The sequence below is a fragment of the Haliotis rubra genome, unplaced genomic scaffold (assembly GCF_003918875.1).
Source record: "Haliotis rubra isolate DU_JTF1 unplaced genomic scaffold, ASM391887v1 Scf1017, whole genome shotgun sequence".
Classification (NCBI taxonomy): Eukaryota; Metazoa; Mollusca; class Gastropoda; order Lepetellida; family Haliotidae; genus Haliotis; species Haliotis rubra.
In genome coordinates this window covers 240,001-264,228 of record NW_025764912.1, presented here as the reverse complement: position 1 = coordinate 264,228, position 24,228 = coordinate 240,001, and the positions used below count along the sequence as shown (strand labels likewise).

The following is a 24,228-nucleotide window of genomic DNA, read 5'->3' as shown; positions in this document are numbered from 1 at the left end:
CACCTTTAGAAAGATACTTCTCAATGAGACATTACAATGAAAATATATACTAGGCGTCATTAACAAATGATATATAGCACACGTAGAGAAAAGTTTCTCAGAAATAATAGAACTAACAGTGTCATCATAATGTTTAATGTGTTGACAAACGTGGCACATTGTTACATACAGACCAAAAGTTCAAGCAGCACTAGCAAAATAAGTTGTATAGACCAACCCCCCAAAATGAAAATGACAAACATGAAGAACTCGATCATTCAATATCGTGTGTACCCTCAGTACCCCAAGACACAGGTGTACCTTGTTCTCATGCACCTTATCAAGTTCATAACGAAAGCTTGCGGAATTGCATTCCATTCCTCAACTAGAGCTCTGCGGAGTCCTGGGAGATCCACTGGTGCTGGGTGACATGGGTACACACGAGTCGATGCCATGCTGGCCACTCCATCCGCTCAACACCCAACTGCTCAAGGAATTCCGTGACAACCCTGGAACTATGATGCCTAGCGTTGTCGTCTTGCGGTAAAGAGGAATGGTAGGAGCCAGAATCCCGATAACGCTGCTGCAGGAGCCAGACTGCCCAAACCACGACCGAGCCCGCGCCAAATCGGTTATGCGTGGCCACAGTTGCATCTTTGATTCGCTCTCCATTGCGACGGTAAATCCTCTGCCAACCATCAAGGAAGGACAAATTGAATCATTCTGCTTTCATCTGTGAAGAGCACGCGAGACCATTGACGTTGATTCCAGCGGCCATGACGTCTACTCCATCCAAAACGCGCCTACCAAAACGCGACGACGTGGTGTTAGTGGAGGACGAACTGCAGGTCGCCTACAGCGGTGTCCGGCTGCCCTAAAACGTCGACGAACGGTGCTCCTGGATATCCTTACATTGTTAACATTGAAGTGTGTAGTCTGACGATCTGCTGCGTTAAGGAATCTGTTACGTATCGCAGAGTTAATCATGTGCCTAGCATCTAGGACTGTTGTGAATCTGGGACGTCCTGGACGACGTGCATATTCCACGGACCCATTAGCTTGAAATCTCTGCCACAGTCTACCAATAGCACTCTGACTCACATTCAAGCGGACAGCAACCTGCTGCTGAGTTTGACCAGATTCCAAAAGGCCTATAGCCTGGCCCCTATCAGCAAGTGTCAAAAAACGTCTCATTTTAAGCTGCTATTTCAAACAGGTACCTGAACAGTGAACGACAGTGAAAAAGCATCAATGTATGTATATTGTCCTCCACTTTCCATCGATAGAGTGAGAGAGTGAGTTGGGTTTTACGCCGCTTTTAGCAATATTCCAGCAAGATCACGGCGGGAGACACCAGAAATGGGCTTCGCTCATTGTCCCCATTTGTGGAATCGAACCCTGGTCTTTGGCGTGACGAGAGAACACTTTATCGACTAGGCTACCCCACCACCCACATGGATAGAGTGACTCGCACGTGCAAATCATTGACATTAAGTAACAGGTGGATTTCCATATTGCATAGACGAATCCAGAGGGGGAATGAAAGGGTGCACACCACCAAACATTAAACATTTGCACACCACATAAACATTTGAGTACACACGATTGCAATGAATTTTACATTCTATTGAGATAAAACACAATGATACTGCCAGGAGTCGATCCCTGACTTCATCTTAAACCTTAGATTATTGAAGTAACCTCAATCTCTGGGCCAGAAGCTCTACATAAACCAGAAAAGTCCAATGTGTTATTTGATCGTATTTATATCTCACAAGAAAGCATTCAGTACCTCCTATCTTCGGCAACTAAAATGGGTTTGAGCAAATTTGGCAGGATTCTTATTATATTTCTCTCGACCTTACGGATCAAAATCTATTTTCACAGTGGACATGAATTAAAAGACAAAGGGTTGTGGTGGGCAAACGCATACCACACATGTGTTTTATTGTATCTTGATTTAACAGACAAAGGGTTTTGGTGGACAAGCGCATACCACACATGTGTTTTAACAGACAAAGGGTTGTGGTGGACAAACGCATACCACACATGTGTTTTATTGTATCTTGGTTTAACAGACAAAGGGTTGTGGTGGACAAACGCATACCACACATGTGTTTTATTGTATCTTGATTTAACAGACAAAGGGTTGTGGTGGACAAACGCATACCACACGTGTTTTATTGTATCTTGGTTTAAGAGACAAAGGGTTTTGGTGGACAAACGCATACCACACATGTGATTTAGTGTATCTTGATTTAACAGTCAAAGGGTTTTGGTGGACAAACGCATACCACACGTGTTTTTATTTGGTATCTTGGTTACCACACATGTGTAACAGACAAAGGTTGTGGTTACCACACATGTGTTTTATTGTATCTTGGTTTAACAGACAAAGGGTTGTTGTGGACAAACGCATGCCACACATGTGTTATATTGTATCTTGATTTAACAGACAAAGGGTTGTGGTGGACAAACGCATACCACACATGTTTTATTGTATCTTGGTTTAAGAGACAAAGGGTTTTGGTGGACAAACGCATACCACACATGTGATTTAGTGTATCTTGATTTAACAGTCAAAAGGTTTTGGTGGACAAACGCATACCACACATGTGATTTAGTGTATCTTGATTTAACAGACAAAGAGTCGTGGTGGACAAACGCATACCACACATGTGATTTAGTGTATCTTGATTTAACAGACAAAGGGTTGTGGACAAACGCATACCACACATACATGTGTTTTATTGTATCTTGATTTAACAAAGTGTCGTGGTGGACAAACGCATACCACACATGTGTTTTATTGTATCTTGATTTAACAAAGAGTTGTGATGGACAAACGCATACCACACATGTGTTTTATTGTATCTTTATTTAACAAACAAAGGGTCGTGGTGGACAAACGCATACCACACATGTGTTTAATTGTATCTTGATTTAACAGACAAAGAGTCGTGTTGGACAAACGCATAAAGAGTCTCCTTCCCTTGACGGATGTCTAAAACAATTTAAACGTTTCTAATACAGAAATAGATTTTGGACTATCGCAAGTGTGTATCTTTGAAATCCTGTTGCTGTAGATACAACGCACACTTCTGGCATTTATGCATGGAATACCAAGAACCCTCAATATCTAAGGGATTTGATTTTCATGTAACAACTGTTTAGTATTCCATCTATGAATGAATGCGTCTATGGACGATACCACACAGTACCGTGTTATAACCTGTTCGCTAATATTCCTCTGAACCACCATCAGGTCCGTTGTCCCAGTGTAAGATGTGCTTCCCAACAATATCACACTTCGCACGCAGTTTGGTACAACACGCGCATTTTGATGTCCATAGACATGCTAGCTGTCATGCATCTCGGCGTTGGAGAAGTAATTCACCAACAAACTTACCTCCAGTATCTCATGTCCATGCATAGACGGTGTTGCTCCATGCCATACATTGTCGTCAATTTTAACGTCTAATTACAGGCACCGGCTCGTTGGATAAAACGTAACAGGGGTCTGATAATTCCCAATGTCAAATGTGATGACGCATTTATCTTACCGAATATTTCATGCTATTCTCAATAAAAACAAAGAGAAAGGGACCAACATCACGAGTTGATAAATGCTTTTAACGTAACGGTGAATTGCGTGTTTTACTCCCAAAAACAACAAGGCACTGGTATGATTGGCAGGTGTTTAGTCCAGTGGTTATAAAACACTGGATCCTGCAAGTACAGCTTCATTGGCACTGATGGGACGTGTAGGATCTGTCTTCACAAGGTCTTCACCATCCACAGTGTCATCCTCGACAGGGCTCTGAAAGTAGATGGTATAGTATAGTGAAAGTATAGATGTGTGCTTTCATCACCCACAACCAACTTAAGTAGAAATTTTTTCATGAGTATAGTATTCACATGCAGCTTTTGTTCAACTGTTATCAGTGCAACTTGTTCCCATTGTTGGACAGGATGGCCAGCTTACAACGTATGACCTCCAAAACACATCCCTTACGTCAACATTCCCGTTACAGCAGAACAAGCCTTGGGTTACGGAAACAAGTGAGAAAAGAATTTCGGCATGTTTCGGATGGACTTGATACTGTCGGCCCTTCAACACCTACCAGTTCGTAGTTGGGCGTGGCTCTCAGTGAATCCGGTATACACCAACACTGGATGTCCTTCAGATGGATAAGACAGTCGGGGTCAGCTGGCGTTTTGTTGCCCCCTACAACATGTTGTGTGGGTGTTGTAGTAAAACGTAGGAGTTGACACGAATTTCCCAAATCGATGCGAAGAAATGTGAATTGAACCACCATCACAACCACGCAGAAAATCACCCAAAACTAAAATAAAACAACCCCAATCAAATCCACAAACTAACCACACACCCTAATAAAACCACCAAAACTTTAAACTAAAAAAGAAACAAAACCCAAACGACAACAGTTCCCGGTATCAAATGTCATGCACAATAACATATACATATAGAACAAATGTGAATTTAATAATTCCGATAGAAAGATGCAGAACACAGGACCCACCTGTCAGGAGACTGGTAACCGACCCGACCAGGATGACTGTCGCAATAGCCATCGTAGTGAACAACGTGTAGGAAATGTTGTACATGGTATCCAGGCCAGATCTGAAGTTATATGTCTATATTACGTCACGGTACGGCAACACGAATCTAAGTACCATCTAAATATATACTCGGCGCCATTAATGAATGCTCAAGTTGGTAACACTATTTCTTAAAAGTTGTAAAATCTTCGTTTTTGTTTGAAATATATACATCTGAATGTTTTACAAACTTTCTTAACCGTATGGAAAGGCAGATCAGGCCGTTGAAATGTCATTATTACGTTCTTTAACGCCCGATACCTTCTGTTATAAATGGCACATTATTTATTCAGATTATCAATATGGAAATCAACCTGCCACTTAATGTCAATGACTTGCACGTGCAAGTCGCTCTGTCCATGGAAAGTGGAGGACAATACACATGCATTGATGCTTTTTCACTATCGTTCACTGTTCAGCTTAAAATGTGACGTTTTTGACACTTGCTGAAAGGGGTCAAGCTATACGCCTTTTGGAAACCTGTCAAACTCAGCAACAGGTTGCTGTCCGCTTGAATGTGAGTCAGAGTGCTATTGGTAGACTGTGGCAGATTGTGAAACAATTGAATGTGAGATGCATACTATTAGAAACATAATAGAAACATGTGTAAACTGACGTGTTTACCTGAGTGAAGCACTGGAAAGGGCATCTAGGAAAAATCCTGACATTCTTGGTATATTATGGAACAGGTCCATGACGAAAAAGGTCAGAATCTGAAATTAAGTAATTTACAGATATGTTTATTATCAGTATCAAAGGAAACCCTGATATATATAATCAAGTAATTAAATGTTCTCTCGAAAAGGTAACTGTAAGTTGAATAATGACAGATTGAGAGAGTTGATTTGCTTGGACTCCACTGGGTCACACCGTATATGGTAATAGTACCCGTATGCGACAATCCCCTGAGACAGACCAATCAGAAGGAGGATTGGGAAAGCAGGGATGGTGACAAATAGAGCCCAGAATGTAAACATTGTTGCTTTAACTTCTGTAACGTTTGTTGTATCCACTGACATATATGCTAACTTCTGTGTATCGCTAGTGCTAAATCCAGTGATATCTGTGCACAACTAGTGTTATATCCACATACATCTGTGTACGACGAGTGCTTTATCCGGTGATATGTGTAAAACTACTGCTTTATCCACAAACATCTGTGTACCGCTAGTGCTTTATCCACTGGCATCTGTGTACAACTAGAGCTCTATCCGGTTATGTTTCAAATTGTGTACAAATAGTGCTATACCCAGTGATATGTGTACAACTAGTTCCATACCCGGTGATATGTGTACAACTACTGGTTTATCCACATGCATCTGTGTACAACTAGAGCTATATCCGGTTATGTTTCAAATTGTGTACAACTAGTGCTATACCCAGTGATATGTGTACAACTAGTGCCATACCCGGTGATATGTGTACAACTACTGGTTTATCCACAGACATCTGTGTACAACTAGAGCTATATCCGGTTATGTTTCAAATTGTGTACAGCTAGCGCTATACCCAGTGATATTAGTACAACTAGTGCTATATCCGGTTATGTTCGTGTACAACTAGAGCTATATCCGGTTATGTTCGTGTACAACTGGTTCTATATCCGGTTATAATCGTGTTGCAGCCTGTTCTGGTCCAGTCAAGAATGACCAAGGCGGCGTGTCGTGAAAAATATATTTATTTGTTGTGTCGCTGTGTCATGACACTCTGTAATAATAACAAATATGCAATCCATATTTCCAAACACATATATACACACGGGTAAATTAAATATTTCAAAGAACAATTAAGATATTATTATCAAGCCACTGCATACATATGATGTGCAGTAATATAATTGCATAATAAGTTCATAAACATAAGCTCATACTTAAACAACTATTAGTTGATAGTCACTGATAGTTAAACGCATACTAAATCTGCATTGATTGTATCATATATACATATACATGCAATATAACATTTGCATCTTGACATATCAAGATGAGAAACTATAAAAACGCATACCCTGTGGGTGACACAAAAGTGTAGCCTTTGACCTGGGTGGTTGCCAACGCTCAGAGCACTGAGAAAAACTCGGAAGGTATAACCTACAGTGTAAATAAGATAAATGACAGCACATTGTTGAAAGTGAGTACACAATGCAGACAACATATACATAATCTAAATATCATAACTTCCATATTTACAATTTCCTGATTATTACGCCTTGGACAATAATCATACAGATAAATCTTACAATATGCATTTAGATTAAAATAGTACACAACCATTACAATGAAATCTGACACATTCTTCCATGACTCCATTCATAACATTCATGCTCATAAATCCCTAACTAATTACAATATCACACATTAGATTACTTAAAGGTATTTAATACAATCATTAAGGTTAATATATTCATACAGTAGACTTAGTTTAGTAAGTAATAATTTTAACTAACCTGTGGACTGATCTGTATGGTGGATTCAGTGCAGTGATTGTGACAAGTGCTGAGAGGTGTTAAGATGGCTGGTGACATAGATATTCAAAATCACCAATCAAGACAAAGAATCAGGCTTCAGTCCTTTGATCAAGACAATAGAATAAATACACTAAAATGGATTAACATGACTACCCTTAAAACAAGAATGAACTGACCCTATAAGCTGATTGAGCTATAAGAGTATTATTCATGAGGTGAAGATAGACAAACAACTAATTAGATTACTATTGTAAACAAGCGGTAGTCTGTTGAACAATCATATACACTATATACAATGATAAAACCCAATTGGTACAAATAAATAAGTATTATAATTGTTTGACTTCATGCCTGTTACATTCGTGTACAACTGGTGCTATATCCGGTTATGTTCGTGTACAACTAGAGCTATATCCACTGATACCTGTGTACAACTAGAGCTGTATCCGGTTATGTTCGTGTACAACTAGTGTCATATCTGGTTATGTTATTAATCTTACAATTAAGCATACCTCGAACTTACCTCAGTTGCACACAAAGATAAAATAACCCATGACACATTGCATTAGTATTGGGAGTTTTTACTTAAATACAGCCCGTCAGTGGATATAGGTTACTTGCAGTTACTGAGCTTCCAGACTGAAAAAAGAGTAAGGAATATACGAGTTCACGTACCAAGTCTCTTATTCCTCAGTAGAGGAATGGTTCAGTGCTACCTATACCCACCTCCTGGTTTCCTTGAGTGACTTGGTGGATGAGATGCGCTGGAGCGATGATGGCATATACAGATACCCAAATCCCGCCAGGATTCGCCCAAGGAAGAGATTCCACACGGTATGGTGCACTGTTGGGTCATGGTCAAGGCTTCGTTGTCAAACAAAAAGTAACATGTATTTCACTATTTATTCCATCCTATCTTAACGACTGTAAACTGATCGGTTAGACAGAAACATACAGTTTAGTTCTCGTCTGTAAAGCTATTTAACGTATAACACTAATGTCACCTGAAGTTCAACCTCCCAGTGTATGATGCCCGGCCCCAAACTTCCACAATCCCGCCGGCGTCCAGTGTACCCTGGGGATGCGAGTAAGTATTGAGATAACGCACAAGAATCCACGAGATATGTTGACTACTTCTTAAGTTACTGTAATATTTTCATTAAAACAGTTATGTGATCCCATGACATCTGCGAATGTCGACAGTTTGAGTGTTGTCACAGAAAGGTATAAGTATTCATATTGCTTGCCTTTCAGTATATATTTTCATATTAGATCGTTGACCAAACCCAAAAATGAGTTTTAATTTATTATGATCCCTTTGAATCAATAACTTGATCGGCAATTTTATGACAATTAGAAGATAAACATCATGTGCCAATTTTCGGGTGTTATTGAGTATTTGAAGCACGGGAATTCATTTGGATCCGACGGCGTCAGCCGGAAGTTTCAAATGAATTATATTCCCGTGCTTCAAATACTCAATAACACCCGGAAATTGGCCAACACATGATGTTTATCGACATTGTAAACACAAAAGTAAACCAAAAGGTCCACACACGTTTTTGTGTCTGCGCTCATTGACATAGAGTACGGGTACAGCAGTGCAATGTCATCAGCCGGCCGTTTCGGCTGTTTCCCATGGTAGCATCTGGAACTGCTCATTTGTAACGTCATTCGGACTTTACGTCACAATATGATTTGAATTACGTCATCTCAGTTAACGACGTAACAATACAATGGTGTGAGCGATGTTTGTATGTATTAATACGCAGAGCGAATTTCCGGGAATCGAATACCATTTGATCATGTTTATCAACCAATCAGATTAAAGAACACAGTGACTTTTGGTTTACAATGCCCATTATTTCTAACTTAGAGCTCAAAGGAAACTAGGGGCGGTGGGGTAGCCTAATGGTTAAAGCGTTGGCTCGTCACGCCGAAGACCTGGGTTCGAAACCCCACATGGGCACAATGCGTGAAGCCCATTTCTGGTGTCCCCCGTGATGTTGCTGGAATATTGCTAAAAGCGGCGTTAAACCAAACTCAGTCAGTCAGTCAGTCAAAGGAAACTAACACCGCAAAATATTAGTACATAAAATTCACAAAAATAAAATGAAGTGATAAACAAACGGCGAATCGCCTAAACGCTGCAAAATATCCAAAACGACTTTTTCTGATGTAGCACGAAATGCACGTGCATACTGATGGTATAAAACAGCCTACGCGACACGTGAGCAACACAGCAGTAAAATGAACACAAACATATCCCACGTTTGAGGCGAATCGAAAGAGAGAGAGCTGTCGGAATGGCCCTACAAGGAGCCAACCACACCGTCATTGCCAGAACCTTTGGCTGCAACCGAGCAACCGTCATCAGACTGAATCCATGCAACGACTAAGACAAAGAGACAATACGCCGGACAGGCCTAGGAGTGGTCGAACACATGTGACAACGCCCGGTGATGATCGCCACATGCGTACACTTTATCTGAGATATCGTTTTGTTACGGCAGCGAAGGCACTGGGACACCGTAACAGTCGACATACAGTGTACCAGCGACTGAGAGAACACGGTATTCAAGCACGTCGAGTGTATCTGATTCTTCAATCGCCAGGCGAGTTCGAAGACCAATAGTGCGCGCGCGCACACGCACGCACGCACGCACGCACGCACACACACACACACACATTGTGCAGAAAAAAACCGCCTTGTTGATTTGTGTAAAAGTTCAGACTATGGTATCACGTGTCTTTCAGTGTCAGTCTAACGGTACTTCCGACTTTGTATGAACCGTAATTATGTACATTTGCTGTAGAATCGAATACTCTATTGATATTAAATAGATGTTCATTTACACATGCTTTTGTTTTCTTTTAAAATTTTGTCAACACACTATATACTTTCTTTTGAGCACAAGTTTAGTTTTAATGTCTTGCACGGTTTTTCTGTAACATCAACGATATCCATAACCCTTCTGCTCCTGACAAAACCCAACACGACCCCCAAACACACCGACACGACATGAAAATAAGGTAACCTTTATAATAACCGTCAGCATTCCTGCCATCATGAGTGTGAGCTGCATCGCGTCAGTCCACATGACTGCCTTCAGCCCGCCCTGGAAGGATAGATTAGTGTCAAGTTCCTGCATTTACAATCATACCTTTTCCAGACCACTTGACAATGTGAATATGGTGTATTGTTCTATCAGAGTAACTTTTACTTGTTGATTGTAACTAGGGTAAATAATTTTGATAACATGTATTTGATCGAACCCACTCAGAAAAACTATATCTGTATGTTACCTTTGCCCACTTTCAAAAGGTTTGGGGCCATGCGAGTCGTGTCAGTTTACACCTGTCAGAGGGGTACACAAAGTACATTATCAAGACTAACAGTTGTCACACTTCCATTGTGGGGAAGCCGTGGTGGCTGGGTGTGTTACTTTGGGTGCTGGCCCATAGGGTTTAGTCTCTAGTCGCCTACATCTCAATTCGCCTACATCCCATTTCGCATACAAAAATACTGTAGTCTAATTGGGATTAGAAATTGCACCCCTACTCTTATAATGAACCTCACTCACTGGTCAGTGCCACACTACATCTTGATCGACTGTTGTTATAAGGATATGTGTACGATTCCAACGAAAAGTGTACACAGCTAGGTATAAGGTGTCGAAAGTAGAATTGCTTGCACCTTGTAATTCTTTTTACCAATGTAAAGTCAACATATTTGCCTCTTATGAAATTCAGTTGCCATCACTAATCTCCAAAAGTGACAAGTTGGTGGATCAGTGAAGTTGAAAGCTCATTTTCTGAATTACCTACAAATACCAACATCATACCTTTTCACTGATGGAAAGAGAAATTGCACTAAAATCATTACACCTTAAATTTTATCTACCACTTGTTTCAACTGACATTTGTATTCAAAGAAAGGACATCTCAAATGTTCAAAACGCTTGAACTATTTTGGTATTTTTATGTATTCGTAGGTAACATAATTCATTTGTTCTGAAGATCACGATCCTTGACGCGGCTGGTCACCTTATTAAGTTGAAGTGAAATTCTATCATGCCTTCAGTAAATACTGGATTGTGGTTAATCAAGGTCATTCAGAGGTAGAAAATCACTTTATATACCTCTGATTTTCCAATAAAGTATGTATGATTGTTAATCTTAATAACACGGCTAATGGAGATAAAATTATAATAGCTCTAAATTTTGTATTTAAAACCTCACCCTATACTTAGGATTTTGAATTCAAATTTGGACCTATTATAATTTCGTTATAAACCTGTAAGTTTCCAACACAGTATGTTTAACTCCGAAGTGGACAGCTCATAATTTAACTTTATTTACTACTAATGTGATATGATGTGAATTTGTGATATGATGTGAATATCATTGTGATCGGGAAATGACAAATAACAGAATAAATATATAACTGACAAATAACAGAAATAAATTCTTTTTGTCCTTCAACTACTTTAACTAGTAGAGTCCACTTTTAGATTATAGGGGTGCCACTAGTTTACCATTGCGTAATCAAGTCAACAGACCATGAAAGGCTGTTTTAAGACTATAGGCGAATTGGGATGTAGGCGAAATGAGAACATGCCGGCGCATAGTACCTCACTCTGAGACAGTAACCTGAAGGATGTCACTGAACATGTACCAGAATTTGAACATTTACTGAAAGTGTATTCGCAAGTATGCAATATGTTACAGGGTAAACAAGAGTTCAAAGTTTGAGCAAAGAAAGGACTCGGTCGGGGTATGATGACCAACTGTGAGGCGGGTCACCCACTTTGGATGAAGGATCCGTGTAAACCAAAGTTCATTGAAATGGTAACCTGAGGTTATAATGATCTAGGTGTTTTGAATAGCCCAACACTGAGTACCACAAGGACATTCATTTACAGATCGAGAGGTGTATGTAATACCTTGTCACATTTACAATGGAGGTGTAGATAACAGTAATGGAAGTGGTCACCGCCATTGCAGCATACATGGATAATCCAGTCACTGACATTGAAAAGAGAGATATTCTTTTATGACATGAATGTTATACCAAATTGATTATACAAATGCAAAATGTAAGATTGTAGAATTTTCTTCTCTTAACTATAGCTTTCATTTAGTTTCGATTTATATTTTAAATAATTCGTATGTAATTTCTTTTGATCGAAGTTGATCCGTGTCGCTTCCGTGTATCATCCTCTGAAATATTAGATGTGACGCTAGAAATATGCTGGAATTATTTGAGAAACATCTGAACATTCAAAATAGCAGCTGTTTCACCCAGATGAAAACAAAACAATAAATACCAGTTTCAGAATTATGTTGCATTGTTTTCCTATAGGTGCAGAACAGCATGGAGCGTATGTTTCTTGTTTTAGTCAAGCACTGTGAAGTACCTTGTTCTATAGCGATGGCCTGGCTGTATATGACAACACTCATGTACTGCAACTGTGTTAAGAAAGGAATGCGTGAAAAGAGAGATCTGCGGTGGTATTTTTCGCTCTCAACTCGACTGTCATAGGGTACAACTTATTGAAACAGGCAGTGTTAAATATGTTGGACACTTACATAAAATGTCATAAAATACAAGTAAATAACGAGAAATATATGAAAGAAGCTGTAAGATATATATTGTTTAACATAAATACTATGATATCATAATATCATTATACGCTGTTCATTGCTCTCAAATTATCAAATACACTTTCTAGATCAGAAAAAATATATACATTACATAATGTAGCCACGTCACTGCATGAGTTATCAGTCGAAGGCTCCTAGAGCGAAATCGTTTTTCGAAGTACTGTAAAAGAAGCAAAGGCTAGCTTAGGCTTCCTTGATTTAGTAAACGAATATATAGTGTATCCATAACCAAGTTCTAACTGGTTTTATGCCTAGAACTCAGGAATGAATATTATATCTGAAATTAACATTATTCATGGCATAATCGAAATCGTCTTTCGGAGAACTGCAAAGGAAGCAACAACTATTGTGGTTCCCTGTTTTTCTTAGTGTGATTATATTATATCAGGAAACATTAAACATTTCTGTTCTGTGCATATTTTGTGAATCTATAACTGATGAAACATGAGTATAAAGTCTTTCAACAATTGGGCACTTGACGCCTTACCTCAAATGGTGTTGACAGATTCAGCCTTTTGAGGAAAGTCAGAGTCACAATGACTTCAATGATGGTTCCAACTGCATTTCAAATCTCATCAAGGATAAGCTCAATTCCAAAGGCATACGACTCGGCTGGCGATCCCAACATCATCACCGACGACTCCGACGTCGCTATTAAGGACAGCGCTACTGGAAGGAATGTCTTAGAATTGCTGGCGACAAGATATTCGTTTGTACTGCGTCCTTTGCGAGTCATCACGGCGTAGTAAATCCCAATGAGGGTGGACCCAGCAAGCATGAGCCCGAACACCACGTAGTCACATGGTCCGAATGTAATCGTACCCTTAACTGCACTTGAAATCTTTTCAGAGGATATCAGTTGTGAATATAAATCAATAGTGCAATTGCAGTAGCGTTGAACGACTGAATGTAAGGGTCCACAGCAACTGGAAAATAACGGATTGGAGTTGACATGTGGCTTTTGGGCATTTGAAATATATTTAAAATTTATTATTTAACAAAACTTGGCGTTAGTATGTATGATAGCTAACTGTTGCAAGTTACATAATCTGACAATTAAACTTATCAATTTACCAATTCAAAATGCAACATGATTAAGAGGAGCAACATGATATGTAGAATGTTCACTTATGGTTTATTCCGTTCTGGGTAAGTGTTGGAGATTTAGGCAACCTGATTACATGATGGAAACAATGCATAAAATTGATTAAACAGACTTGGTCACGTGAGGGATGGTTCTTCTGAATATAAATACACAACCCCAAACGAAATCCCCCAGGTGTAAAATACGTCAGAACATCTGCACTCAAATATGTCCTGTCCATTTTGAACATTTTCTGGAATAAAGACAATAAACAATTTGTTTAATTGAACTCGAGCATAAATTGAACTTTGTCCAATCAGAGATTGTTTAATAATTGAAGATGTTACTAGAAAATGCAGAGGGATAATGATTAGATAGCGCAGTTTTTATCATATTTTTCAAATAATACAACTACAACTAAAATAAGTTCATTTTTAATGAAAATGCAAGGTTACACGTTTATAATGTCCAGATAAACCACGAAGGAAGCAAACGATGCGGCGATTTGTTCCATTTGTAACATAACATAATATCCCCTAAACGTTTTCTGTTATATTCTCATGTTTACGTAATCGGAAAGTTATTATAAAAAGATTTCTGAAACAATATGTACGGTCGTCTATTTCCCGACGTCAGTGGCTTTCCGCTTGGTAACATGACACAACAACGGGGAATTCTTCCGTTTTCGAAGCTTCGTATGAATAACCTGTAGGGCTTTTCGTTTGATGGTTCGAAAGCTCTGAACATCGACAACATCGCTGTACCCTTGCCAAGAGCATTCTCACGGTTGTAAGAAGCGATTTTTTTGGATAAAGATTGGTTTCTAATGACGCTTTTTTGCCACAGTCTGTTATAAGGATCGTGATTGGTCAAAATCATGCACGTGACCAAAGGCAACCAATCATATTACAGCAATAGATACCTTCCTCGTAAACGAAAACTGTTAGACTTAGACGAAAGTTGGGGGTAAAATCATAGTATTCTGAATGTTAAATATACGTAATGATGGAACTTAGTGGACGTATCGTGCTAGGTTATGACAAAAATGCTTCAGGCATATATTTTAGCATTAAACATCGTTCTCGAGCGTGAAGTTCCAGGCGACGAAAGCCGAGATGTCACTCGACTTAGATTACACGTTCGCACAAAAAAGATGGAAGTAGTAACTTTAACGTACGTTTGACAACTTTTATGAGTACTGTTGTTGATTTTATTCTTTAGCGTATTCAATTTATTATTTAATGAATTCCTCGAAACATCGTTACTTTGCTCTTTGACAACTTTGATGTGGACCCGCTGCCAAAGCATGTTATGAGGGACGTTTGTATCAGACAGTTATACTCTATCGGGGCCAGTAGTAAATAACTGAAAGTGTGGAAATGGATCACTAAAATTGCCAGATGCTATGAGAGGCAGTTGGTGTGAGGCTATAATATTGTCAGATAGTTATGCTCTTTTCGGGGCCAGTTGCAATGAACAGAAGGTGTGGATATCGATAACTAAAATTGTCAGTTTTTGCACGCTCTTTCCAACCTAAAACGAGTGGTATAGCGAGGGACCACTAAATTAAACATGCTTTGAATAAAGTGACACCATGTCGATGTTATCTTGGAGTTCTGCAACGTTGGATTCACTAATCTGGTGGTTAGAGTTGGAAATGGATGATCTCAATAGCAGTTTCTGGTGAATAATCACTGAAAAAAACAAGTAGTCCGCCGGACTAGTGCTATTTTGTTTCCATTTTTTCTCGGGCTTGCGGGCGAGCGTAAAGACCGAACCCTGGAGACTGTCCCTAATAATGTGATCTACCACCAGTTGTTGGCGATCTATAGCCCGTTTTTTTAATATTATTTGTCTCTCATAGTTAGATATTTTAGATTTTCATACTACTTATTTTTACTGTGCTTCGCCGACTGTTTTTCATAATGTGCCATGATTTATTATGAAATTATAACTTGTGTTTAGTCACAATATGACTGAAATATTGCCGATGTGACTTAAAATCTTAATTCACTCACTCACTCACTCACTCACTCACTCAGTCTTACGTTCGAACGATGAAATATTGGCGTAAGTTGAGGATCCGTCACATACTTTGCTCACACGGTTTTGGATTTGCGTGGCTTTCGCAAGCTGTCGGTGATCCGTGCGGTTTTATTCAAATTTTAAAGAACCACGCCATCATACATAAAAGTAATAAAATATTGGATAAGATTGCTTAAAATGCCATGCACCAGATTCCCCAAAAAATTGTTATAACATGATGATGCTTTACGATGACAGAAGTAAAAATAACTGGACCTCTGGTGTCAGAAAGATACTTCAGTCTTGCGGATATGATTACATCTGGATAGAACAAAATGTAACAGCACCAGAGCATTTTATATATGATTTAACACAAAGGCTAAAAGATATGTATTTTCAAAAGTGGCACTTTTCACTATGTTTACACAATAAGTTAAACCATTACTCGTGTTTTAAATCATTCATTCTCACAGAAAATATCTTCTAGACATTAATGTTAAGAAATTCAGAACAGCACTAGCCCGTTTCAGATGTAGTTCCCATGATCTTCTAATACCACCCAAGCGTCAATGACTACCCCCGCTTCCTCTCGCCCTGTGCCAGCGTCGGACACTCAGGCCAGTGACTCACTCACTAACACCACCCAAGTGTCAATGACTACCCCCGCCTCCTCTCGCTCTGTGCCAGCGTCGGACACTCAGTCCAGTGACTCACTCACTAACACCACCCAAGCGTCAATGACTACCCCCGCCCAGACCCACTGCTCTATCGCAAGTTACACGGTGTTGATCCGACTGAACTGGCCACAGTCTGATGACAGACACTTCACCTCCTGATGATGGAACAAGTCCACCCGTGGGGAGGCCTCAACGAGTGAGGGAGACTACCAAGGAGACTGAGTCTCTAATGCATTCATATGTGCTAGATGATCATTAAAGCTTTTTTGTTATCATTAAATTGTCCTCTGATAATGTTTCCATCTGTGTCTGTTTTTTCTTCGTTGTGATAAGCGACCCGGTCGGAGAGTAACATAATCATATCTCGATGTTTACTGAGATGGTTCAGCGTTGTCACGTGCCTCCGTCGTCATCAAATATTACCTTTTTAACTTCTTTGAGTGGCATTTTAGAAGTTGGAAAGTACAATATAGAACAAACTTTACGGATAACAACTTCTTTTTATTCGTGAGTGCGACGTTTCGATACAGATTCTTGTACCGTTGTCAAGCATAATGCTTTATGCTTGACTACGGTTTCGATACAGATTCTTGTACCACCACCCAGCGTCAATGGTGGTACAAGAATCTGTATCGAAACGTCGCACTCACGAATAAAAAGAAGTTGTTATCCATAAAGTTTGTTCTATATTACCTTCTTGTCGTATTTCCTTCAATACAACCTGAATATCGTTTGTGATCGTAGAGTGGAGTAACTGTAAGAAAACTAGATTCTGGGTTGTATTCGGGGAAATACGGTAGTTTGTAAGAAGCCATCTCAGTATTTGCTCCAACATATTTGAACGAAGTACAAACTGTGCTATTGTTCAATGTAGGTCAGATAGTTTTTAAGAGACGCTCAGTTGGGATATTTTTATAACATGCACTACGCTCACAGAAGCGATTGTAAGATTGTAAGCGATTTCAACCATAACATGTGTGTCGTCTAGCTGTGTTGATTCATCTCAACATATTTGCTTGGGATGTCCTCCTGACATACACAGGGCAAAGAGCACAGATTGTCAACGTGCGTAGGATGAACATGGACTCTTTCATAAGTGAAGACATGCTTTCTCAAAACAGCTGCGATTAGTCATAAGATTAATATGATCCTAAGTTAGTATTAATATATAGAAAAGTGAGATTATCATAATCATAAAGTTATTCGTAACTGTTTTTTGTAAAAGCATCCAGAGTTTCATAGTCCTAACCATGAGATGTAAGACACACATTCACAATTGTTTCATGTGAATGAGTAAACAACAAACGTTTATCAAAGTTTCACGTTTTTATTGAGAAACACATAGGTAACTGAATCGATACGCGAATGATAGCCTCATCGCTGTTCTTCCTCAGTTGAGAGTTGTTAGGGGTGGTATTCACTGTCTGTGTGTGTATGCTGGAAACATATGAGAACATGGAATTAGGGCAAGGTACTAAACACATGTTAAAGCTACAGTGAAGAGATATAGATCTTTCCATGGTGATAATGTATATAATGATATTTACACTAAGGAATTGGTTACTAAATGGAAAAGGAGAGATCTTTCCAGGAACATTTTCTTTATTCAACAAACAGTTTAAACTACTACTGTGAGCATCACATACTCAATGTATTTATACATTCAATATTTTAATGCACTTCCAAAAATAATCGGATTTCGTGTTGCAGCACACGTTTTTATTACTAGACATACACGACCACATACACGACAATCTGACAATTTGTATGTAGATTATATTTAATCAGTTTATAGTTTTGTATCCAGCATTTGGAAATGATGTACTAGAGCTATGTTCAAATAAGCTTAATAGTTTGTTCGCCAATCCGTATGACATTTTGCAAAAAATATGATTAAACATTATGCTTTACACACAAACGTTAGCGATAGACAGAGAGATGAATTGTGACAGACAGATAAAAACAAAACAAATAACCTTAATATAAAACAATACGTTGATGTTCTCATTATCAACTATCAATGAAATGTTGCACAAAATATTTAGATTCAAATTAATACTCACTTAATCCTGACTTTGACAGACCAGTTACTTTTCTTGCTCGTCTTCTTCTACCCCATCTTCCACGCAGTGGAAGAATCTGATTTTATTAAATAACCGATTGTTTTTTAACGTTCATGTCCAGCGAAGATCATGTGGGTTGAAGTTTCCAGAGCCTCGGAATACTGCGTGTTCAAAAGAACATCGAATTCTTTTGGAAGTGATTCCTTCTTCACGGCTGGACACAGAAGAACTTTCCAGACGTCTGCATCCTTGACTTTGATGGATTCATGCGAGATGATTTGCATCAAAACGTTTTTCGGCAGGTCACTCACTTTTCATCTTGATGTGTTGTCAAGCAAGATCCCATCCGAGTCAGCCTTCTTCATCAGTTCATCAAGTAAAACGGAGATCACTTAGGGTTTGAACATTTTATTTTCTCTAACCTCATCAGCTACTACTGATGATGAGCGCTTGAGAGAACAGTTACTCGTCATATTTGATGATGGAGCTGACAAGTTTCAAAAAGCGAACTGTGCGTTAACGTTGATGGTAGATCTGATGGCAGAGCTGCGTTCGATGTATATGTTTGAAGCAGGAGCGATCGATCTGAGACTGAGATCACAACTTTAACAGTTTTATAGTGGCGAAAAAATGAAAGTGTGTCACAGAACAATGTCTTGTCTGTACTTGAACTGAATACTGAGAGATATTCAAGTCAAAAGTGAATGCTATCTAGCAGTGGCGACCAGGGTGCGGTCATTGTACAAAAATAAGCCTCCATTCAATTTCGATTTCAATAGATTATTGACACGGGTGCACGAGGCATTCAACTCAAAAGTGAAAGGCATCTAGGAGCGGCGACCAGGGTGCGGCCTGTGTACAAAGAACCCATTCCATTTCGATTTCAATACATTATTGACACACGGTGCGTCGCGATTACGATAGTTATTCGACCCACTGTTGACATAAGGACAATACCTTTCAACCCACTGTTAGCATAAGGACAATACCCATTCAACCCCCCTGTTGGCATAAGGACAATACCTATTCAACCCTTTGTTGACATAAGGTCAATAGGTTCACTGATGACGTCAGAGCACCACAAATGTGGTGCGATACTTCTTAATATTTATCTACTAATGCCTAAAACCAGACCAAGGAAATCGGGCCGGGTCATCGGATAATACTAACAATGGATTGCAGAATACTGAAAGAAAACATCAGACACACCTCAAACGTTCTCAAATATATAGATTGTCCAAGGAATTGAGACACAATAAAACAATGTAATAAAGTGATAACTATGACTACATACCGTTGTCCCCGTTGACGAGCCGGTGGTTTGATCCTCTCCGTTCAGCTTTTCATTGCCTTGTCATGATGTTACCATGTCCAGCCATTCATGCAGCAAAACAAATCATTGGTCCTTGACTTTAATAGAGTCACGCAATGTAATGTTTATATGGTGTGCTTCTGTGACCATTGTAGCGATGACATTCATTACGGTTCAGCTTCATGATCACAAAAATGCGTTACTTGTTATGGTGAATGTTACATAGTACGCATTAGTTGAGAAATAGGTCCATTTAAACTTGTATTTGGTTACAGATGATACATGTAAACATACACTCACCCATTGATGGAAATACGTTTCAGGAACCACTCATGCCGTTCCAGTTGTTTTTAAGAACATTGAGCAACGTGTTCGGGATGTTCGTCGTTTTGACACGGACTGATGAGACAGTACAGATACTATCGGAGACATGTTGCCAGTGTAATGTGGTGTGCTTGCCAGGGAGGTTCTATATCAACTTGACGGTTTAGGCCAGCCACACAGGGATGGTGCAATCAATGTGAAGCTCTGAAACAGACCTAAGTGGCTGGACAGGTTCAAGTGTATGAAATGCTAAAGGCTCAACACTACATTAAACTGGGAGAATGCTTGAAACGACGATGTGCAACCAGAGACAGGGAATGACTTTATAACCAGAGAGATAGCTGCTGCCAGTGTTTTATAATTTAGAATTAAAAGATTGAAAAGACATTTCAAGAAATTCCAGTGAAAAAAAGACAGAGAAACAGTTGTGGTTCAATGGTGAATGGTCTGAACATATTTAAACGGTGTGATACCAAGTATGAAATAAATGAATAACAAATATGACAATTTACGACGACTCCAAGTGGAGAGTACATGGACATACAGCATACTGTTTAAACTTATCCTGTCGGCAGTTGAAGAAATACAAATAAGCCACTAACTAAGAACCCACTAGCCCCTGTGGTCACACACAGCTGCAACTATCGGGATCACACATAGCTGCAACTATCGTGGATATACACAGCTGCAACTATCCTGGTTACACACAGATGCAAGACATATGTGTGCTTAGTGTGTCGATTTCAATTTGTCAAGTATCTACTATGACCAAGCCTCCAAAATGCCCTTACTTGATATTCAAGATACAACGATTATCTTTACACAACCGCTGACCTTGATGTAACGCGAGATGATAGAGGCGTGTCAACATCGCTATAAGTTTCCATACATTGCAGTTTGATATTTGTTTGTTCATTCTTTGCTACTAATTGATGAACACACTAGTATCTATTCCTATACGTTCAGCTCTGTCTAAGCATTATCATTTTCACAAATATCACGGTTATGGCGAACAAAATCAATCACGTCTCAGCTGCATTGTCCTTAGGAATCTGAGGCAAACACGTTTACGATAAACAACGAACGTTGGACGAACATGTCATGACATAACCTTGATGAGCTTAAAGTGAAATTAGATAAACGATGATAGATAAACCAATAGACCACTAATGATCTAATCTTGTATTAAGCGTATGTCAATTCAATGGGTTTTTTTATGAACATACACACTCTCCTCAAACAAAATTTATGTTTGTAGTACACAGACCATTTAAAAGCAACACTATTTCTATGTCGTTATGACATTGCATATAGAGCTGGGGTTTTGACCGATTGCCCATTACCGTTTTGTCAGGCAACTGGAAGAGGAAAGCCCGAAGTAGCAAAGGGTCTTAAATCGTTTACCCTTGTTAAGACCCACGGGAAGAGTGCTGACAAACCAAAGATCATCATCTGGGAATCTAACAACGATCAATGTATAGTGACACGCCTCAACTACATTGAAAAACAAATGCTGTTTACCCCTTACAAAAAAGACATCCACGTATTCTCTGCTTCCGTAGGGACTGTCTTTGCAAAACATTCAAATGCATAGTTCATGCTACCATTGTTGTCCCAGAACACTGTACAGCTGGTGGAATGGGCGATGGCAAATTCCAACCTGAATCCTACATCAAAGACTGCAGGCGCCACAATGCTGAAGGAGAATCTGTCCGTTGGTCCATCGCAAGAGTTCAGGGCAGACGCTGGTACTTTGGGCGGGATGTCAACGTTGCCAATGTTTCGCACAAAATTCAGATCTAAACCCATTGCGTCCGCCAAACGAACAACTTTCTTTTGGTCCCTGGTGTCCCGGGGAGGAAGTTTTGTTGGTCTTAAGAGACGATGATTTTCTTAACTCACTGCTTGAAACTTTACGTTTTGTATCTTTGTACACAGGACCTTTTGAAGGCATAAATTTGAGAAAAGCTTCTATCCTAATGTTGTAGTCGTCTACTTCATGTCCACTCTCTGTAGCTCTCCTGGGAGTATTCGTCTCACACACAAATTGTTTTTCCTTCCGGCTCGCCGAAGACCCATTTACCTCGATTTCCTGTTTATAAATGGCTTCCCCTCTTCAACCATCGCTTCGAAAAGACGAATAAATTAGCTGCGATCTTTCCTGGGTTGACGGGATTCTCGGGGGTTCTGGACGAATGCCGAGCTGACACTATATTCGTCCACGTAGCCATCCTGAACATACGACAGACTACGTGGAAGGAAGTAAGCCATGTCTTCTTCCCTATGCCCGTTCATTGTGGCTGGTACTTGGTAACGTATAAAAGAAAATTATAAATGAAGATACCAAGAAGGTTTTGCAAATGTAGATGCATATGAAATAAACAATGAACTGTAACGTGTCATGTTGTCTGGTAATATGTGCAAAACTTGAAAAGTACTTTGAAGGTTTGAGGACTTACGTATCGTCGCAGGACAGACTGACTGACTGACTGACTGAGTTTGGTTTTACGCCGCTTTTAGCAATATTCCAGCAACATCACGGCAGGGGACACCAGAAATGGGCTTCACACATTGTGCCCATGTGGGGATTCGAACCCGGGTCTTCGGCGTGACGAGCCAACGCTTTAACCATTAGGCTACCCCACCGCCCCTCGCAGGACAGAGACACAGAGAGAGGTGGATAGATAGATATTGTACATGTATATCACAACATATGGCCATGATAGGTACATGCTTTATTAGACAGAAATGGATAGATATATACATGTATTTTTGCGGTGTGTGTGTGTCTGCGTGTGTATGTGTATTTTACATGATATGATAATTTTCAAATCTATGTGTTAGCAATCCATTATTCCGTTTCAATTGCATATTTAGTAATGTTCACTTCAATCATGCATATACCTGCCTATTGTATGATTCAAAGGGAAGTGATAGTGTGTTTCACGCCGGCCATTCAAACATACATACATACATACATACATACACACACACACATACATACATACATACATACATACACACGTACACACACGTACACACACACACATGCATACACGCATACATACATACACATACATACACACATACATACATACATATACACACACATATATGCATACATACATACACACACACATATACATACATACACACACATACATACATGCGCAAACACATACATACATACATACACACACATACATACATGCATGCATGTATGCATGCACACACACATGCACATACATACATACATACATACATACATACATACATACATACATACATACATACACACATACATATATACATACATACATACATACACACACATACACACAAACATGCATACACGCATTACTATAGAGAAAGAAAATCCCCAGTGTTTTGTGTATTTCTCGATAATGAGAAGGCCTTTGACCGAGTTTGGTTGGATGGATTGTTTCTCAAACTGTATAATCTCGGTATAAGAGGTAAAATCTGGAGACTGCTTCGAATGTCATACTTGTCCATGCAATCATGTGTTTCCTATGCTGGTTTCCTGTCTGATAGCTTTAGAATCAGTCAAGGTGTAGGACAGGGGCGAGTCATTTCCGCTTGGCTATTCAGCCTGTACATCAACGATCTAATGCAGAGTTTAGATAAGTCGGGTCTAGGTATCCAGCTTCCATGGGGACACTGTCCAGGTATTCTTCTTGCTGATGATACTACTTTAACCTCCAGCAATCCACATAATTCTCAGACTCTTCTAGAAGCTGTGTACGATTATGGTTTGAAGTGGAAATTGAAGTATAACGTCAGTAAAAGTGCCTTGCTTGTATTCAATACAGACAGATATCTTACACCAGTTAGTCTGTATCTTGGTTCTGTGGCCATCCCTCTCATGCAATCTGTTACGTACGCTGGAGTTCAGTTGTCTTCATGTAATAAATCGTATGATAGAACAATGTCATCATGTGAAAAAGCACGTAAACTGGTTAATATGTATCATGACCTTGGCTTGTGCT

The 24,228-nt window shown here is 39.4% G+C and overlaps 1 protein-coding gene and 1 long non-coding RNA gene across 2 annotated transcripts in view; one reads left to right on the top strand and one right to left on the bottom strand.

Moving 5' to 3' along the window:
- Window positions 1-17,835: 17,835 nt before the first annotated feature.
- LOC124269799 lies at window positions 17,836-19,414 on the bottom strand. The gene is made up of 2 exons (XR_006896615.1): window positions 18,586-19,414; window positions 17,836-17,959 (listed from the first exon to the last, which is right to left on the bottom strand). It is a non-coding gene; the product is annotated as an uncharacterized LOC124269799 (long non-coding RNA).
- Window positions 19,415-21,866: 2,452 nt separating this feature from the next.
- LOC124269754 (sodium-coupled monocarboxylate transporter 1-like) overlaps window positions 21,867-24,228 on the top strand; it is a 23,806-nt gene continuing 21,444 nt past the window's right edge. The window contains exon 1 of the mRNA XM_046704790.1: window positions 21,867-21,969. Coding sequence (XP_046560746.1) covers window positions 21,867-21,969 — 103 coding nt within the window. The remainder of the gene's footprint in view (window positions 21,970-24,228) is intronic.